Genomic DNA, 20948 nt, shown 5'->3' with positions numbered 1-20948 from the left:
AACAGAATAACAGAGTCTCAAACTTTAATGAAAATGACAGTCAGCCCCATCAAATGTAGGTTTGATTAGTGTTAAATAGTTTTAAAAAAATGGACTAACCCTATAGCTCTAGGTAAGGACAAGGGTTAGTCCAAAATTTTGAATACAACTCCTCTTTTGTGGTTAAATAATAAACTTGTCATTGGTTGATCATATTAATAATTTTATAATTTTACCCTTCATTAATGAAATCACCATTGGGCCCAGAAAATACCAAAAATCTTCGTATTGCCCTGGTTTTATCAATTAACTAGCCAATTTGTCCATTTATTTTTTCTTTTCTTTTCTTTCTCTCCTACCTCTTCCTCCTTTTGTAGTTCTTTTCTTTGAATCAAGGTACCTACATAATTAAATAAAAAATTATAAGGAAACTTGAAGGAATATTTAATCAATAAAACATAGTATTTTAAGCAAAATATAACTAGTAAAAAAAAGAAAAAGTTTACTTACATCAATCATTTCAATTACTAAGGTGTCAAAAAAATAATTTAAAAAAAGCCTAAAATTAGTTATCCTATACTCTAAAAATTTCAAACCATTAGATAAATTGTAAATAGGGATTTCTAAAGTACTTCTCTCGAAAATCTTTAAGCGAGATGAGGCCTTTTGGCGAAGCCCAATCAATTTCAGGCCACCAAACCCTGCAACTAATGAGAAGGCCCCATGCCCCCATGTAGGGAAGTGTGTACGTTGTCACATTCCTTGCCTTCCAAAGGTGCCTAGAGAACAGGCCAGACACAACGGAGTGACGACTTGAGATCAGATTCCCCCTCCCTCCCCCCCCCCCCCAACACACACACACACACACACACACACACACACAAAACAAGGGGGGATAGGAGACAGCCATCTCAAGGCATATCACGACCTACAGACAAGACTGGAAAGACCTGGAAAGGCAACCCGATTGGGAGATAGAGGCTCCTTAGAATTCCTAGTTTGTTCAAAAAACTTTTTTGAGTTATCTGAGTAAAAAAAAACTAATTGGTTTAAGAGTGGCTTAAAGTTTCTAATCTAGAGTAGATATATATTGATTCAGATATTATTTTTTTTGATCAATGGATTCCATCATTTAATATTAGTTTATTAATAATTTGGAGATAAGAGAGTGATAGGAAGAGGTCGATAATGATAGGTACAATGTTAATATTGAGAATAGAAATTTGTAGTGCACAAAAGAAGTATGAAATTTCCAATAAAACAAATATATTCAACGAATTGGGTTGATTGGGTTTGGATAAAAAATAGGATGTTCTAAATAAGCTGTGAAACCTATATCCTTGACTTGGTCTTTTGTTTGAGGGCCAAGTTAACTTGATATGAGCTATATTTTGCCCATATGCCAATAAAATATAAAATAAATAAAACTAAAAAAAAAAAAAAAAAAAAAAAAACTAAATCCTTCAAGCCTCAACCTCATGAAAAATGACTTTTGTGAAAAGAAAGAAAATAAAGAAAAGAGAAAGAAGTGAAAGAGTGAAACACTTTTACTCATAGTTAGAAAGCTAAAAAAAATAAATGAAATACGAAAAATGTGAAAAAAATCCCTTTGGAAAAAAAGAATAAGAGTCAACCCAACCCGTTATTTCAATGGGTTGGGTATGGGTTGACACATTTTCCCATGGGTTTAAAAGTCTCTACCCATACTAATATTTTTTATTAGGATTTGAATGGGTTATCGAGTTAAGGTCTAATTTTTCCAAGTCAAAAAGAGAGAGAGAGAGAGAGAGAGAGAGAGAGAGAGAGAGAGAGAGAGAGAGAGAGAGAGAGAGAGAGATTGGATTTTTCCATTTGAAATTGTGGGCTTGCCTCACTCAAACTAAGGAAGATCGAATTATAGTTTACAATCATGTCATTTTTAGTATCATATAGATTAATATCTAGAATTGTTATAATAGAATATGACTCGAAAGGGATTGATGTGATAGTCTAATATTAATGAGATATTTTTAGTTCCCTATATTTGTGGTTCAAATCCAATCTCCCAATCCTTTGCAACCACTATTTACGTATAAAATAAAAAAAATAAAAAAAATAAAACCCTGAAAGCTCCTGCCAACTAAAAATTTTCAAATTATTTTCATATCAACTATATATATATATGTGTGTGGGGGGGGGGGGAGGGTAGGATCCGAACGCAGAATAGAGCACATGGGCCTAGTCCGGGGATGGAAAAGGGCTCGTTCGCATGTCAGTTCAGGCTAGACCCATGGATAAGAACCCAAGAAGGGAAGATGTAAAGGCCCATCATTCGAGGAGCCCGAAGAGCAAACACTCCTTGGGAATTCTTCAACTAGCCATTTGCACAAAAGGACAGGATACTGAGGAAGACAATAGAGACGTGCAAGTAAAGAAGAGATGAAATATCAAGGTAAAATAGCCATCATCTCCGCATTCAATGCACTGTACTAACTCAGTTGGCTGCATTAATGAAAGAATGACCCCTGAACAGTAATTTTATTGCTTATAGCACACTCTACCACCTCCAGCAGAGCCCTGATGGGACAAACATCCAAACTAATGCCTTGAGTTGTATAGGTGGAGGTCTTAGATGCAATGAGAGGGACTATATAAAGGAGAGAAATCCCTCCAAGGAAAGGGACGAGAAAATTAAGGAAAGAACAGAAACTGTTGAACACCATCTTGTATTAAAGACTTGAAATTTTTTATGAACATTGCCTCCTTGACCAGACTCGAGGAAGTGTTATTTCCACATTTAGTACTTCTTTTTACCATTCACTCAGCCCTAACTCCACTAATCTAATATCTCGATCATAAGAGAGTATTGAAGTTGACCTCGCAAACCCATACTCTAACAAATTAGTTACACTGGGTCTATAAAATTTAATTCCACTATTCTAAGTGGGCCGAACATTTTTGGGCCCTTACAATATATATAAAGGAAGTGGTGTCTTAGCCTTTTGCCAAATCAATCCACTTCCTACTCATGTGACAAATTAAAAATTCCATGAATCGATAGCGTGATAGATTGCATTCAGGATATCCCATACCAATAAACCCACCACGTGGACCCAGTTGTGATCTTTCCATATCATTTTGGGTTTATATAAAGGCAAAATTACACTATTAGTCCCTAAAATTTATCTTGTGTGCGTAATTGGTCCCTCAAGTTTCAAGTGAGTGCAATTGGTCCCTTAAGTTTTCAAAAAGAGCAATATAAGTCTTTCGGTTAACTTCCGTTAGTGGTGTTACTTACGTGTCTAACAAAATAATGACTTGACATTTTTTAAATGATGTGACATTTCTTTTATTAAAAAATTAAAAAAATTAAATTTACAGATAAAAAAGAAACTAGACCCATTCCAATTCAAATTTTTATTCTAACCCGGTACAAAAAACCTCCATTTACGGTGAAAGAGCTAAATTGATGATTTTCAATGGAAGCATAAATTCATAAATTTATTTGCATTGTTTTGACTTGTAAGTTAGCATAAATTTAATTGGAGAAACGTGCTTTGGAGAAAAAATCATTAATGACGAATACTCCTTAATACTAAAGACCAAGACAGGGGCAACAATTCGCGAGGCTCAAAGCGGTCCAAACTATGAGATCACCCACCATACAATATGGGCTTTTTGATTCAATTCGAATTCTCAAGGCTGCTTAGGATGAAAACTCAAGCTGAAGAGGACGTGTTTTGGGAAACCAACACTGAATCAGTCATAGAGGTGGGTTAGTGGCTGTGCGAGAGAAGGAGGGAGGCGGGTCAGTGGCTGTCAGTTGGAGAAGGATGTGTGAAGCAGGAGGCCACCGTCTCTAGCAGAGGGCAGCGGCGTCGCCGGCAGAACTGTTCATTCTCTCTCCTCTCTCGTGGTTTGTAAATCAGATTGGAGATTTTTTTGTACCGGGTTAGGATAAATATTTGATTTGGAATGGGTCTAGTCTCTTTCTTATGTGTAAATTTAATTTTGGAATTTTTTTAATAAAAATAAATGTCACATCATTTAAAAAATGCAAGGTCATTATTCCGTTAGTCACATAATCAACACCACTAACGGAAGTTAACTGAATAATTTATATTGCTCATTTTGAAAACTTGAAGGACCAATTACACACATATAGTAAACTTCAGAGACTAATAATGTAATTTCTCCTTATATAAATTACCCAAACTTGGAGCAGCTTGAACCAACACTTCTTTAACAAACTACCTATTTTAAGGCATCAGTTGGTCAGTTTCGACTCTTTCGAGGCCATTAATTTCCATGCAAGACCAAAATATAACCAATAATTTGTACGCCTAAGACCAATGCAAGCCATTAGATTCTCCAATAGACCATGTCAAACTCCAGATCTCAACTATTTTTTTTGTTCCTCGTTTCACTTTTATCAATAGGCATTGTTTTTTCGTTCTCTCTTACGCACAAACACAACTGATAACTCAGCCTCCCAAAAAAACCTCAAGTGGCGTGCTACTACTTTGTTCAGAATTCTTGATCTTTAGGTATGTTTTGACAACGATATTTTTGTGTGTACACATATGTGCATATACATGAAAATGAATACTTGTTGGTCAGTTGTTTGTTTTGAGACTTTCTATTTTGTTCAAATGTATGTGCTACTTGCTTTGTAGTGAAAAACTTTGGGAAAATGAATGCATAAACTTTTAAACCTAAAGCTATGTTTATTTTCTTGCTTTGAAGGAAAACCACAAATGAACGAGTTTTTTTTTTTTTTGGTGTGTGTGTGTGGAGCCTAACTTATCTTAGATCGGCATAATAGACACAACATTTATTTGTAGTAAAAATTTTAGATTGTAATGATTGAATTTCTCAATGGTGTTGTTTGTGACCATTTCGAATGAGAGTTTGAGGGTGTTTGAATTTTACACCCTAATATTTCAAAATTTGGATTTTACTCACTAAAGTTTGGGAGTGTTTAGATTTTACACTCTAAATTTTGAAAATTTAGAGTGTAAAATCTAAATACCCGTAAACTTTAGTAAGTAAAATTCAAACACCTCTAAAATTTAGGAGGTAAAATTCAAATTCTGAAATATTAAGGTGTAAAATCCAAACACCCCAAACTTCAGGAGGTAAAATCCAAATTCTAAATTTCAAGGTGCAAAATTCAAACACTCCCAAACTTTAAGGGTGTAATTTACAATTTACCCTAATTAAAATGATTTTTATTTTATTTTATACAAGATAGAATTTTACTCTAACCTAATCTAAGTGTATATGTGTGTGAAACTCTCTCCTGGAGACTTGAACCCCGACCCTTACCCCCCACACCCCACAAGCATTTATACTTGTAAAGTGATCATCGTACCAAGGGTGTGCAGTGGTCTAATTAAAATGATAAAGCACAAGATTTAATGATAGTTCTTTATTTGCTACGAAAAAATAGATAAAAAAATATACATCAAACAAAGATTAAAAAAAAAAAAAAAAAAAAAAAAAAGAACTTCACTTCATTGGCAGCGAAGACGTTCTCCCAACAGCAAGAAGCTGAAAATCACTCTATCAATAACCACAAGCAAAAATTAAATCAAAATGCCAAAAATCACTTCATTGCTATTATTTTGCTTCTCTCTATTTAATAAATAAATATGTCATTTAGTAATTTTTTTTTTTAGTTGTACATACCATAGATTATAGTTGACTTTATGGTTCAGAGTTCTAGAAAAAAAAAAAAAAAAAAAAAAAAAAAAAAAAAAAAAAAAAAACTAACTGTAGTGTGTACAATAGGTATTTGTACTTTTTTTTAATAGATAATTAGGGATTTGTACTATGTTAATAAAAATAATGGTAAAAAGCAAAACTGACATTCTAAATTTCTTCAGATCTCATTTTAGCCTTCTAACTTTCAATTTTATTCAATTAAGGCTTTTTCATCAACTTTTGTTATATGTTATGGTTAATTTTTCAATTTTATAATTTTTTCTTCAAATTTTTTAAATTTAAAAAATTCAATTAATGATTGAAAAATATTTTCCAGATTTTTTTTTTCAAAATTTTTAATAAAAGTTAACGGAAATGCCTTAATTGAATAAATCTGAAATTTAGAGGACTGAAATGAATGAAAATAAAGTTAGAGGACTGAAATGAAATCTGAAGAAAGTTAGAAGGTCAGTTTTGCATTTTAGTCTAAAAATAAAGTATTTGTACTTTGCGCTTAGGAAATAAAAAAGTATTTGTATTATGCTTAAAGCTCAACTTTAATTTATATCATCCACTATTTGGAAAATTAAATAAGTAAATTTTTTTAATATTAATATTTATCTCCTTCTATTAAATTTCATGCATGACCTTGATATTTGACTAATCTTGAATTTGTTAGTGTTAACTCATTGAATAATGTAATGAATTTTTATTTATTTATGCAAAGTTGAGATCGTTAGATACTTCATACTTCTATTTTTAAGTGAAGTTTCAAAATTAAGTTCAATTGTTTTTCACTTGAAAATATGTTTTATTCTAGTTATTATAATTTCATATTATAAATAGCGTTTCTTTTAAGAATATATATAGTTGACTTGAGGATCCATAGCAGCCCGAAAGAAATTTGTACCTAAGATTTTGTTGTTATTGTTGTAGATAGCTTTTGTTTTATTTGTAAATATTTATTTATTATAAATTTCTACCATAAAATATGTATTTGGATATGAAGAACTAAAAAAAAAAAAAACTAATTAAGTCTAAAAAAGGATATTGGATAAATTTTTTATTAGCAATAACGAAATGTAATTAAAAAATTTGATATAAATCTCACAAATAAATAAATAAAAGTTAGTGTTGCCTTTGTAACAAAATGCGGAAATTAATAAGTTGCAATAGTTCCATGAATAACAAAATGACACATATTGTAATTTTTAAAAAATTAAATTACATCTAATTATTATTTTGTGTAATTTCCATAATATTTTTTAACATATTTAGATAATCAAATTTGGGATGTGAATGGATTTTCTAATAGTATCAATTATTGAGTACTAAGATTAGTTGATGGGCTTTTTTAACTAAAATGTACATGTAGATTAGGATAATGACGCATTCAATGCTTTTTGGAGTTTTTCCAATCTTGAAGAAGTGCCCAGGAACAAGGATTTCCAAGAAGAAAATACCTACTTGTATGCCTTGAAGGTCTAGACTAAAACATTATCCATACATTTCTTAGAAAAAGTTGGGCCTGGCCAGGTGCATTTGGCTCCAAAAATATTGCTGAATTAACTGCACTTGAAAGTACATGTTACCTGTGTTGTTGTTGTTGATGACGTTCATTTTCTTTATTTTTAATGAATTTTGTTTTTATTTTTGTTTTTTCTTTTTGAAGTTGAATTTGTTCTTTAATTATCAGGGAGAAGAAATGAATCAGGAAGCTAGACATGGACCTTTTTATTTTGATCTTAATACTGGAGCTAAGATCCCCTCTGTTGGTCTTGGAACATGGAAAGCTCCTCCAGGTGTTGTAGGTCAAGCTGTCATTGCCGCAGTCAAGGTTCTCTTTTTGCAATATTTTCTTGAAATGGTTCTTTCTTTTCAAACCATTATGCCCAAAAAAAAAAAAAAAAAAAAAATTGTATGGTTTATTTTAATTTGCCCAGAAATTGTTTTCCAATTGTGCAGGCTGGTTATAGGCATATTGACTGTGCTAGTGTCTATGACAATGAGAAAGAGGTATACTTTGCTTTCTAATTTTACATCCGACCACTTTATGTACAACCCACCAGCCACTATCAATTTCATCAGCTTTCTTTGATCTCCATGTGCTTGTTGTGCAAAATTTTGTGTATATTTAAGTTTTTTGAGTTATATTTGCTGTGATGCAGGTAGGAGTGGCACTGAAGGAACTATTTTCCTCAGGGGTAGTGCAGCGTAGTGAGTTGTTTATCACATCTAAGCTATGGTATCTGTTCCACCTCATGCTTGTTTTCAATTTGATCTATAATGCTGATTTTTTTTTATTCAGAATATACAGATTAGTTCAGCTTGAGTGATTTGCTTGGAACCCATTATGGCCTTTCAATGTGTTAAAGATTCTTGTTACCTCTTCTGACTCTGAACTACAATATCTGCAGGTGTAGTTCTCATGCTCCAGAAGACGTCTCAAAGGCTTTGAGCAAGAGTTTGGCAGATCTACAACTGGAATACATTGATCTATATCTTGTATGCCTCTAGTACTTTCACAATCTCAGATTTTTGTATGTCTTGTCCTACAGAAATTATAAACTAGAAGTGCAATGATAAACTAATTGAAATGGCTGTTGAATTTATATGCTACAGATACATTGGCCAATTAGAACAAAGCCAGGCTCACAAGGGTTCGCCCCTGAAGTCATGGCTCCCTTATGTCTTCCAGAGACATGGAATGCAATGGAGGGTCTTTATGCATCCGGTCAAGCACGCGCGATTGGAGTGAGCAACTTCTCAACAAAGAAGCTGCAGGACTTGCTCACACATGCAAAAGTTCCACCTGCAGTCGTTCAAGTGGAATGCCACCCTGTCTGGCAGCAGCCTGCACTTCACAACTTCTGCAAATCAACTGGCATTCATCTCACGGTGTACTTTCGTAAACTATATTCAACCACTTTGATTTTTTGGGAAATTGTACAGGCTAAGACTTGTTTCTTTATGTCACTAATGCAATTTCTCTTTCTAGGCTTATTCTCCTCTGGGATCTCCAGGGTCATGGGTAAAGGGGGAAGTCTTGAAGGAACCAATATTGATTGAAATTGCTGAAAAGCTTAACAAGTCGCCAGCCCAAGTATCTCTGCGTTGGGGTCTCCAGAGCGGCCACAGTGTCCTTCCAAAGAGTGTAAATGAATCTAGGATCAAGGAGAATTTGAGCTTATTTGATTGGTTCATTCCTCCTGAACTCTTCTCAAAATTATCAGAAATCCACCAGGTATGTATGCTTCAAAACAATGCAATTCACAGGCTTGCATGCGTTCAACCATATATATATATATATATATTTTAAAGACAAATTAACTTGTCCACTAATATCTCTCTCGCTGGTGTGTGATACAGCAAAGGCTCCTCCGAGGGGAATTTGCAATCCACGAGACTCTCAGTCCTTACAAAGGCCTCCAAGAACTCTGGGATGGTGAAATATGATATGACAAACACTCTTTCAATTTTATTTGATCAAACAGAAACCCTGGGATTATTATGCTATTGAGTTCTCGTTTGTTAAGGAAACCAGGGTTCTCATGTAGTAGACATCCTTCAAAGCATTCTTGTGTTTTGGATTTCTTTGAACCTTTATGAATTCTTGTAAGACAACGCAGAGACAAATTTCCAATAATGATTCTCTGTTATTCAATCATTTATTTATTTAGCTTTTTCAGTGGTTGTAAGTTTTAAATCCACAACACATGTTAGAATTTTGGTTATGATTAGTTTCACCATTTCCTAACCATTTAAGCTTTTGAGACAATCAATTTATTAAGAAACCTATTGCAATAATCAGGAAATCTAAAACTTGAATAATCTTCTCTCCTTTCCCCAACCAATCAGCGAAAGGTTGGAGAATAGTTGAAATTAAATCTAAAGGGATCGACTGTTGGATGGATACCTTTGGCAACTAATCCTCTTGATAATATGGTAGTAGCATCTAAATGTGTAAATGTCGTGCCAGGATCAAGATCGGTTAAATTTTCCGCAGGCACATAAACTGCTTGAATAGAAGTAATGGATAATACACATACTTATAGTTGTTAGAATCATTATTAGCAAAATATAATTGAGAGAGAGGGAGAGGAGATATGCAAAATTATTTAAGAAAAAGCTCATTAAAATGCATGAAATCATGGCACACTCCAATTGGGGCAAAAATGACCATCCACATTAAGTTAATATGCAACCATCCATCTACTTAAGAAAATGTTTACAACCTATGCAGTGTTTTTTGCTTTTTCTAATAATCAAGAGACTATCATTGTGTTTGGTTCCCGCAATTTCTTGGCCATTGGTCAATTACTCATATCTTACTACCATTTAGATTCATGGAGGTTGTAGTGAAATAATCTGTTCACACCTAGATTAAAGAAGAGTGGAGAGAAATCAACACACAGAATTTACGTAGTTCAACAGTGTGCCTACACCCATAGGAGCTCAGCGAGCGGCTAATAATCCACTATGTGAGAAAACAGAGTTACAACAATGTTTATATTACACTACCCACTACCCACTACCCAATTCAAACTTCCCAAAACACATCTTTAGGAGTGGCTAATAATGAACTGGACCATACTTGTTTATTTGATATTCTTCCGGTGTCATTTAGCTCTAATTTAAATTCTTCCGGTGTCATTTAGCTCCAACTTTAACTTTACCATACTTGTTTTTTTTAACCATTCTTCTGGTGCCATTCTGTTAAATCCTATGAAGCGGATCCTCTCAAGGTAAAGACATACGTACCAGGAAGGTGGATTCTGGCATAAGCTCTAGAAAATGAATGGTTAAAAATCATTTATTTAAAAAAGGAACCTTACACACAAGTTTTGCCCCCAAAGTGATCCTGATTAACAGAATCGAGAAAGGGGAATAATTCTTTTATCATAGAAACTAATACAAAGCATGACAAGGTAAACATCCATAATTTGCAGTGCCTGAAATGTTTTTATTTTTTTCCTGCTCAACTAGGAATCCAGAGGGAGATCCTTGTGTGTGAAAGTAACTCCATTACCACCATCAACCACCTGCCCTCTCCCCCTCAAAACCCTGCACTTACAACAAAGAGGATTCATCATTACCAAACTGTGCAAAAATGAATTTTTGTTGAAGAACATTGACTACTAATTTTCAATGCCCAATCATATTATGAAAATTATAACTCAATTATGGTAGCAAGAAATAGGGCAAACCTTAGATACAATACTTCGAGTACAATACATTGGTTGTCCAATTAAATTCAAACATATGGTTGTATTGACCAAGAAAGCACAAACACTATTATCATTTCCAAGGTCAATTAACTTTAATGCATCTTAGTGTTTGAATGTAATTAGGAAACTTAATATACTGCATCTAAGGTACTATGACTAAGTTTTACCCTAAGAAATATCATGCAGAATTCCCATACCATCGTATTGTTAATAGTCCTTCAATTCCCACAGGACCTCTAGCATGAATCCTGCTCGTACTTATGCCAACCTACTCAGCAATTAAACAGAAACAACAATAGATCAAAAAGGGAAATAAAACAAAATCAATCATATCGGTACTAAACACTATGATTGTTGAAGATCCCATACCTCTGCGCCAAATCCAAATCGTGATCCATCACAAAATCGGGTACTTGCATTATGGAATACTGCAGCACTGTTAAATTACGAGAGTGAGACTGAGGTCATATTGCAAAGATATGAACATACAGGTACCAACAAGTATGAAATGTGAACCCTTTATTTGATGGGGCAAAATTATAAGAGGGATATCACTTTTGAGGTATCAATTCATCTTAAGGTATAACCAAAAATGGAAAAATATTCCAACAGCTATCCTTTAAAGGGAGAAATCAGTTTAATCATTAAAGACACCATAAAATATAGATAGAAGAATACCCTTATCATTTACAACAATGCACTTTTGGGGCCATCTCTTATAGAAGAGTTCCTTTTTATCAAAAACTTTAACAAAGTGTATTTGGACCAGATGCATCATCTTGGCCACAGTAGTTGCTGTTGCCCTCCAATCCAATTGACAAAAAATGAAATTGGAACTCAACTTAATGAGCTCCTTAGGTTTTAAGAAATTCAAGAATCTAGAAATATCCTACCTATGATCTTCTGAAAAGGATGGAGAATGAAGACAAAAGACATGAAATTTATCTATTTGCCAGAAAAGAATCCCTAATTACCCAAGTCTCCATCCCTTGGAAATTGGTGAACTACAACTGCAAAGTTACTGATTAAGAGAAACAGTTAAAATATAATTGATTATGAGGTCATAGAAACTATATGATCTTAATCTTTCAAGCTCGTTTTAATGTCAAATCCTAGTCAAAGGACTTTTAGAAAGTTTAGATATCTAGAAAAAACTTAAGGCTGGACTCCGTATTCAAACTAACTAAAATACCAAAGCTTAGCTAAGGAGCTGACCTGCTTGGCTATGTGATGGGCTTACTTGTTCCTACATCTCTATAGCTGTGTCACCAACCCTTTAGCACCAAATTTTCCACTGTTGTGCCTAGAGGCATTACCATAAGTAGAGATGGTTTAATGAATGGTCTGAATTGCTGGGGACTGGTCCAATCTACTTATAATGGGTAGGACATAAGGTGGTGAATGGTGAAAATCAGGTTTGGTGCCTAAAATTTGCTACGAGCAATGATGATATGGATGGGGTTAGTGGTTACCAGCATTAGTGGAGATGACATGACACAAAACCATTTTTTCCTCTCGGTATTATATGGTCTACCTACTACCCAAACATCACAAGTCAAAATTGTTGTATGATTATTACATCAAAGAGTGGCTGCAATGATTTTAGTCCATCAGAAAATTTTTTGAGAGGAAGCCAATGAGATATTCTATTAATTCTATCTTATACCATAAGTTGATCTATTGGCAAGAGGCAACCTACCTGTCAACTTGTTGTAGGAAAATTTCAGCAACTTCAGTATCTTCTGTAATGATGCAATCAGTATGAGCACTGCAATAAAGGGGAGGGAGAGAAGAGAATTAGAGAATCAATCATTACAACATTCACCTAAAAAGATATACACAAATAGAAATAAAAGAAAGTGAAAATTTGAGGTATGCCAACATGCCTTCCATATTGATGTATGTGATCAATGGCAGCAAACACATCGTCCACAATTTCAATTGTGCAAGCCATTGAACTGTACTCATGATGCAACGAACAAGCCTCTGCAATATTTAACAAACTGCTTGCTCTTGGTCCACCATATAGAGTAACAGCTGCAACAGATGAACTTGCATTAGTGGAGAATCCCTCTGAACTCATCAATGTTGAATTTTTCTTAGTAATTATCTTTTGGAGGTAGCTAATATGCCTAAATTTTGAATCCAACTCACTTTATGAAACAATTCAAGCAAAAAACAGAATATACCTTCAAGTGCATTAAAGAAGCCAAACGTAAAATTGGATTCTGTAGCAGCAAAATATGAGCAAATGAAATTTTAAAGTTCCAGTTAATGATACTGATACAGACGAATCTTATTGTTATGTATCAAATTCTCCTTTGAAAATGTTAAGGGCCAAAGGTTAATGCTTACTTTTGACTATTGTTTTAAAAACCAGATCATTCATCAATGCATAGAAGTTATCAGATCAAGGATCACAGGTCCAACCATTGGGCCAGTTGTTGTAGAAATGTGTGGCATCATTATGATTTCATAAATCTATTGTTATTTCAAAAAATAAAAAAATAAAAAATAAAAATATAATGATCATAATATTATATCATGACATGTAGGTTCGTAGAATGTTTGTATATGAAGACACAAAGAAGATATTCCCATGGATTTGCAGTGTAGTATAGAATAAAATTTTGGTTGTTGACCATCAAATTACTAGAACTATTCAATAAAATTCTTCAAACACCATGACACGGTATCAAAAAGAGATATAGTTTATAAACTGAGGTGCAATTTTTTAAGAGATGGCCATTTACACAGATGATCATACCTTCGCGTTGGAGATCAAAAATAAGTTCATTGAGCCCACCATTACTCAGCAAATCTTTGTGCACAATAAGTGTTTCCTGAGACACAATAACAAATCCAAGATAGCTTAATAAGAGAAAATACAGACTGAAGTTTATTCTGCAGAAAGAACCAGAACTGCTACAATCCATTAGACACTGATTGACAAAAAATGATGGTCAGTCACATGAAATGTAAACAGAAAAACTGAAAATACCATTGAATTACAGGCTGCAGGATAATCTGTCTTCGCATCATGAAGAATACGTTTTGCCATATCCATATTAGCCGACTTATCAACATAAACATGACAAATTCCATCTGCATAGTAAAAATTTCACCTTAACCAGAAGCTCTATTTTGTAAATTAAAAATTAATTTTATTCCTCTTACCAGCATGACCAAGAACAGGAATTTTCGTCGAACTCTTGACTTTAGAAACAAGCATATTACTGCCTCTGGGAATCACAAGATCTATCACATCATCAAGCTGTGACAGTACAAAAAAAGGTTAAAAACCAACTGTTTACAAGAACCCTCAAAAGTGTCTGATGTTAGTACCCACCTTGAGCAGATCAGGAATCTCCTCTCTTGAAATCACAAGTCCAATAAGTTTGTCACCAACAGTATCTGGGATAGCTGAACAAATGACCTATAGAAGTAAGGAAATGAGAAAAAAGGAACAAGGAAACCAAAATTAAAATAAATATAAGGAAAAGCAGATAATGATGTGCTCCAAAATAATCAAGAAGATACTGCCTGAAATTACAAAGTCAAACCTGGTGCAATATTGCATTTGATCGCTTGGCTTCTTTCCCTCCTTTAAGCAGTAGACCATTCCCACTTCGAATTGCTAGTGAAGCTATCTATTACAGAATGAGATAAAGGAGCTTTGTCAAACAATCAATAGAATAACACAAACTAACAACAAAACCTTTGTAGCCATAAGCTTGAAGTTCATCCAGTTGCTCACAACTTGTCAGATTACTATTTTCCCTGCTTACCAACTCAAAGGAATAATAATAATGATACCTATAACAGATAACAAGGGTTAAAAGTTTTCTGCAGGCATGCATGAGAATTGTGCATATAGAGAATATATAAGCTCAGTAGTGAGTTTTATTTGTTTCTACATCTTAAGTATTCAGCAGAGCAAAGATGCCACACCCTCACCTTCATTTGGCATATTAGACATAATGTGTCATCTTTGGACACCTAAAACAAAAGTTACTAAGCCCCTGTAAATCAAAAAGAACTTTCCACTTCATGGTAGTACCTAGGACATAGTCTTCTAATATTTATATTTTTTATTTATTCCTTACAATGGTAGGATGTTTCTAATCACAATGGTAAGCCACTGTTCATGCTATTCATTGGGATATTTGCTTCAAATTGGATTTAAAATATGGACAGATTAGTTTGATCTTTGGAATTATAAGTTTCTAATCTATGAATAACTGTAATTTTCTTTTACTGTAGGTGCTTCTTGAATTGAGATTTGCAGCTTGAAGCTTTCTTCAGGTGCTCATGACTTCTTTCCCTTCTTCTGTTACTCTTCCTCTTACTTTCTTTTATAAACAATAATCATTTTTATCCACCCAAGTGAAGGGGTGACTCAAGAAAATTTTGCTCAGCATGTGGTCCAAGAAACATCTCACCCTCAACACACATCATTCTTTGCAATTCCTTTCCGAGAACATCCACACCAATTATTTAAGGTTCAGGCAAGGTAATATGCATGTTCTGGCCCATAAATACTATTATAAAACAGAAAAGTTCTGGTCAATCACAAACATATTTTTAAAAAATGAACCACTCGACTAAAAAATATCTTTTCATATAGGTCATCTTAAACATCTTTAGCAATTAATAGATGCTGGGGGGTTCATAAGAAGGGATTTTGACTTTCACCTGAACTAGAGCATCAGGTCGAGACTCAAAAATAACCAGGATGACACCCAAAGGACATGATCTTTTCTCTAAAATGAGCCCATCTGCAAGCTGAATGCAAGAGCAGTCATCAGAAGTGCCAATATGATGATCAAAGAACTTCTTGATAATCAAATACACAACCTATTTTATTGGTGAAAAGATAAACATGATTTATTTTTGTTTGTAACATGCTGATTTTAATTCAAAGCCTAAACCTCCCAAGAAAGCAGCATAATTCTCTTAGAAACCATTTCTGATTTATTATCTTTGAACTTAAAAGGGTGTAAAACCCCTAAAAGCATTTTCCATGCTTTGATTTCATTTATCAGATAAACAGAATTCAGTAAGGAGTCCTGACCTCTGTTCTACTTAAAGCGCGACCAACAGGTTCTTCCATCTCTGCAAGTTTGCGAACAGATTCTGCAAGAGCGCAGATCTGAACAATACAAAGACTAAAATGAGAGACTTTTTTGATAAAGAGATCATTTTATTGAATTATTACATAGAAGAAAATACTAAATATATGCTCATATCAAAATATAAATCTGGTACTCAACAAGCACTTGCCTTCTTGGGTTCTAGAGCCAAACGAGACACTAGTGATGTCTCATATCCAGACTCCTCTGCAGCAGCAACATCAGCTTCATTCTCAGCCATAATCACACTTATATTTGCCTCCAAAGCGTCAGCTATGTCCAGCAATATTTTCCTCCTTTCATGAGCTTCTAAGGCCTATGGTGAGAAATCCATAAAATATATTGAAGTTGTCAATATGACCACCTTCATGATACTATATTGAAGTATTCAAAAGTACATAAGGACATCAAAATTGAGCGCCTAGGAGAATTTATAGTAACACAAGCAACCCCAGGCTTTGCCAAACTGAAGAAAACATGATGTGACTTACTTGAAGCCGTCTAGAACATTCCCGAGCTGCAACTGCCATCTCACGTGCACCAACTTGATCTCCAACTAGAGTCCATAAATGTGCATCTTGGTGAAAAAGAGTACCAATACGCTCTCCTTGAAGTACTTTTAAGATGTTGTCTGTGGCTTTGCCACTTCAAAAAAAAAAAGTTTTAAAATCATTTTAGAGTAACCAAGAACAGTATATAACATCTTAAGAAGCAAAAGATTGATTAGTTGTTGGTATCTTGAGCATAGCTGCTAATCAGTATCTTTCTGCTTAAATCATCAGTTTTTCAAGCCCATTCCTCTAAGTCAGTAACTGAGACAAGAAAAAAAAATTCTTCCATGACAACATGGTTGCAACTGGTGATTCTAACAATCTAACAGCTGAACCATGAGTTCACTGGCTCGTTAACATTCCAGCTCTGAAAACAATAAACGTTCAAGATTTTTTATTTCCCAGGAAAAGTATCTTTAGACCACACTCTTAAATATTATATACTTACGCAAGCAAATGATAGAATAATACCTAGTAATAACAACAGGTATACCAGCATCAGCTGCACAAGTAGCAGCATTAACTTTGGCAGTCATACCCCCTCTTCCCAGCCTGGACTTGTCTCCAAATGTTATTTCCCCTTGATGTTTCTCTTTGACATATGTATGGATTAGCTTGGATTTTGGGTCACTTGGAGGACCACTATACAGGCCCTCCACATCACTCAACAAAACAAGAAGGTCAGCTTTTAGTTCCATAGCCAATAGACCTGCCAAACTGTCGTTATCCCAAAATATACCAGAAGAATCCTGCAATGATACTTACAGTCAGAATAAAAAGACACATTATTAAAACAGGGAATATAGATTATTGATATCAAAATCTAATTACAAAAAATTGGCACAAATTAACAAAAGCAATTTATGTCGTGCAATTCACATATATCGGAGCTTGGGCCTCAAAGGTTTTTTTAAAAAAAAGCCCAGGAAAATTACTTTTCCACCACCACCAAGTATTGTCCACAAAATTGAGTAACACAAAGATTTGTGTGTGCACCAAGTGAGTGAGAATGTCTAATCATTACTGGTGTTGGTTTACTTTCACCATGTTTGGCAAAAAGGAAGATCATGAATGTATTTTCAGCCAACAGATTATGATAACTCAAGGGATCCTTAAAGTTTCTTCAGTTACATGTATATTGATAAAAAGAAATCCATACAAAATAGGAGATATGTTTTAGATCAAGCCCCATATGGCTGGCCTAGTTAGAATATGACTCAAGCCTGGTTGGAACCCAAACAATCATTATTGATGAGGTTCTTAGCCTGGTTTAGAACTTGACTTGAGGTTGATTGAAAACCAAAAGGCCATTGATGATGGTTACTTCAGCCATTGGTTGTTGAGTACAAGAATTAACAGAAGCAGTAGAAAAATCAGATGATAAATTACAATTAGATAACTCCCTACTAAAGAGGAACAAAAAGTAGAAGAAAGAAAATCATAAACAACTTGCAGAGCCAATTGAAATGTCAAATGCTTAAGTAGAGGCAAACAAAAGGATTACATACCTGGTATGGTGCTTTCCTATCACTCACTGCATCATTTTCATTGAAAATAGGAATAACCCGCAGATCTAATAATGAGGTCACAGTGTCAGAAAGTTGCTGCCTGAAACCTTTATCCCTAAAAACGCCATCCGTCACAAGAAGTTGAGAAGAAGTCACATCAAGCTGCATATATAAGAGCCCTATATTAGCACTTACAAGAAGTGAGGATGCACATCAGGTATTTCGATCATTTCCATTTGAAATAGACCCATTTCATGATTTAGATTAAATATTACATATCTAGAGGTGTATCCAGTGCCATGTCATTTAAATTTTTAAATGACATGACATTCCATACACTATAAGATAAAAAATTAAAAAAAAAATCTTAACTATGAAACAGAACTCTCCAGAGGATCCAGTTCCACAATTCAGAGCAGGGAGGGGGAAGGAGGGAGGGGGGGGGGGGGGGGAAGACAGTGCAGGAAGTGTAATATATTTTTTAACCTGCTAAAGCACGTGTGAAGTAATTCAGAACAGAAAAAAGCACTAGACAAGCGCACTTTCAAATGTAAATCCAATGTGAGATAGAAAATATATTTGTACCTGGCTGAACATGGTATCATAAAGAGCCATGAGACTGCTCTGCCCTACAGCTGCACATGCCTTTCCATCAAAGCCATTATGCGGATTTTGGAGATCAGCAAAGCTGCAAAACATATATGGATTCTTGAATTTCACTTTGTCATATGAATAACACAAAATGGTCAGTATAAATATCTCACTCAAATTGCAGGTCACAAGGTATTCAAGTATAAACGTGCGTGTTAAAGCAAATGGAAATTGTAATGACCTGCTGTTAGCCACTCTCCGGTATCTAAGCCTTTGGCGTCCAAGGCCAACTGCACCTGAAGTCACCAAAATGACCTCATAGCCTCCAGAGTTTAATTGTTTAAGCTGTATGGATTTCATTGGTTATGGGGTGCGAAAAACGTTAACAGCCACAAAAACTACAATTATTATGAGATTGTTTTAGAATAATTTTGATTTTCAGAAGTCCTGGAAAGCTGCCCATTTTGACACCAATAGAGTTAAAAATGAAGAAAAAACAAAAACCATTCTCCAATTCAATAGAATAACATACCTGCTCACAGAGAGCCCCTAGTCTGCCAAGTGCTAATCTTCCATCCCCTCGAGTAACCACAGCTGTTCCAACCTTTAATGATCCAAACAAATCAAACCAAAATAATTAGCAAACATAAGCAATTATTGAGTGCTTCAGAAGCAATACTCTCTCATCTCACATAATATTGGATTGTATTAAATTAATTTATAATGGAACCCACCATTCATGCAAGAATTGAATAACTTTCCAGCAAAAAAATATGAAATCATAAACCATAATTAATTGTCACAACATAGAAGCTTTGCAAAATGAAAAAAAAAAAATAATAATAATAAAAGGGGAAGGGGGGTATTCCTCATTTTTCCCCCTCAATAAAACACAGTGTTCCTCAATGATGCAAGACAATGCTTCTAGATATGCAAGAGTAATCAATGATGTTTAGTCATAATCACAAAAAAAGATATTGCTATAGTTTAAAAAAACAAACAAAACAAAAGATGTTTTTCTTCACTATTGAAGTGTTCATATATACCCCCAATCTGGAACTAGTTGGGCAAGGATGCAGCTAGATTCTGAAAATGTATTCCAGCTTCTTATACTACACTTGAACTTTGTCGAAATTAATATTTCCTCAGTAAACATGAAACTTGGGCATGTCATTACAAATGGAATCTCCAGTATGTGTGCCATTTTAGTTGCATTATCTATCAGTACACTTTGTCTCAAACTCACAGAAACAATCCCACAGTATAAGCAATGTTTCGAAAACCTTGCATCATCATCATCATAATCATAATACTAATAATAGCAACAACAATGATGACAAAATAAGATTCCCAAAAACCACAAATAGGAGTTCAAAGTTCCTAAGTCCGAAATGCAAAATGAGTACATTCTAAGTTCTAACACAACTGATTTTGTAAAAAAAATTCGACCTTAAATTTTTCTTTTTTTACTTCTAAAAGATTTTACCTTTAAATTTTATTTTCTACGGCTTTCTTTTTTTTGGCTATGTATGTCACGTGCAGAAAAGGATTCAAATAAAGAAGACTTGAAATAGAGGATCTGTGGGTTCAAAATCAATATGGGTAACCTTATTTTCACGATAAAATTAATGAACTTCCCCAAAATACGTTTTATACGCCATGCATAGCCGATGTTGTCATACAAAGATACAATATTTAAAGAGAAATCGGTCTTACACACAATCATTGATATACGCTGCAAACACACACACAACGTCTCTAATTTTACACGCGATGTCTATTTTTATTAATGTTCACATTTATAACATAAAATAGATTATATATAGGAACAGTGTACAATACACAGTCATGCCTATATTTAAACAGGGAAATGGCACTAAAGGGTCTATAAAAGTGCGATGTTTGTGTTTGTGTTTGTAAACACCAAGAATAATGGAACATAAAGCCCCACATATGATCGAAAACAAACAAACAAACATAATGAAAAGCAAAGATTACAGCAGAGAAGAAGATAAACATATATAACGCTTGAAAGGGTATAACACCTTAACAATGAGACGCTTGACATTCCTGACAAAAGCTCGAGAAGGATCCATGGAGTCCATTATCATATGTATCAGAGGCAAAGCAAGAAGACTGTTCAAGAGCCACCACCAATAATTGTAAGAGAAAAAAAGCAATGATCTTTTGTGTTTTGTGTGATTTTGTTTTTGTTTTTGTTTATGGGTGGCTGTTATTTATACTGCTACAGAGGTTCTCAACGATACGTAAGGC

At 34.2% G+C, this 20948-nt stretch overlaps 2 protein-coding genes across 3 annotated transcripts; one reads left to right on the top strand and one right to left on the bottom strand.

Annotated features, from left to right (window-relative positions):
• The first annotated feature begins 7038 nt into the window (after positions 1–7038).
• Positions 7039–9339, top strand: LOC115953399 (NADPH-dependent aldo-keto reductase, chloroplastic-like). 2 transcript variants are annotated; one of them, XM_031071036.1, is made up of 8 exons: positions 7039–7146; positions 7361–7501; positions 7630–7680; positions 7833–7909; positions 8082–8169; positions 8287–8562; positions 8663–8908; positions 9034–9339. In XM_031071036.1, exons 2-8 carry the CDS (start codon positions 7370–7372, stop codon positions 9118–9120), a joined length of 957 nt encoding a protein of 318 aa, XP_030926896.1. In that variant the 5' UTR covers positions 7039–7146; positions 7361–7369; the 3' UTR covers positions 9121–9339. The 2 variants fall into 2 exon arrangements, with proteins under 2 accessions (XP_030926896.1, XP_030926895.1); XM_031071035.1 differs by lacking the exon at positions 7039–7146 and adding an exon at positions 7153–7245.
• Positions 9340–10261: 922 nt separating this feature from the next.
• Positions 10262–20904, bottom strand: LOC115953117 (delta-1-pyrroline-5-carboxylate synthase-like). Its single transcript, XM_031070623.1, has 20 exons — positions 20720–20904; positions 19207–19278; positions 18916–19019; positions 18669–18771; positions 18084–18245; positions 17047–17324; positions 16516–16669; positions 16176–16340; positions 15967–16044; positions 15588–15677; positions 14456–14542; positions 14242–14328; positions 14070–14166; positions 13894–13997; positions 13660–13735; positions 12779–12929; positions 12592–12660; positions 11262–11328; positions 11090–11160; positions 10262–10728 (listed from the first exon to the last, which is right to left on the bottom strand). Exons 1-20 carry the CDS (start codon positions 20783–20785, stop codon positions 10647–10649), a joined length of 2163 nt encoding a protein of 720 aa, XP_030926483.1. The 5' UTR covers positions 20786–20904; the 3' UTR covers positions 10262–10646.
• Between the last annotated feature and the right edge of the window lie 44 nt (positions 20905–20948).

Source organism: Quercus lobata, chromosome 7 (assembly GCF_001633185.2).
Source record: "Quercus lobata isolate SW786 chromosome 7, ValleyOak3.0 Primary Assembly, whole genome shotgun sequence".
Classification (NCBI taxonomy): domain Eukaryota; kingdom Viridiplantae; phylum Streptophyta; class Magnoliopsida; order Fagales; family Fagaceae; genus Quercus; species Quercus lobata.
The sequence above is the reverse complement of the archived record's forward strand: the minus strand, read 5'-3'. Positions and strand labels throughout refer to the sequence as shown.

Coding starts and splice junctions, on each gene's coding strand:
- LOC115953399 (XM_031071036.1), top strand. CDS start 7,370: ATGAATCAGGAAGCTAGACATGGACCTTTTTATTTTGATCTTAATACT. Junction 7,502..7,629: donor CTGTCATTGCCGCAGTCAAG/GTTCTCTTTTTG, acceptor CCAATTGTGCAG/GCTGGTTATAGGCATATTGA. Junction 8,170..8,286: donor AATACATTGATCTATATCTT/GTATGCCTCTAG, acceptor TATATGCTACAG/ATACATTGGCCAATTAGAAC.
- LOC115953117 (XM_031070623.1), bottom strand. CDS start 20,785: ATGATAATGGACTCCATGGATCCTTCTCGAGCTTTTGTCAGGAATGTC. Junction 17,325..18,083: donor ATAGGAAAGCACCATACCAG/GTATGTAATCCT, acceptor GTATCATTGCAG/GATTCTTCTGGTATATTTTG. Junction 15,678..15,966: donor GCGCTTTAAGTAGAACAGAG/GTCAGGACTCCT, acceptor TCTTGCATTCAG/CTTGCAGATGGGCTCATTTT.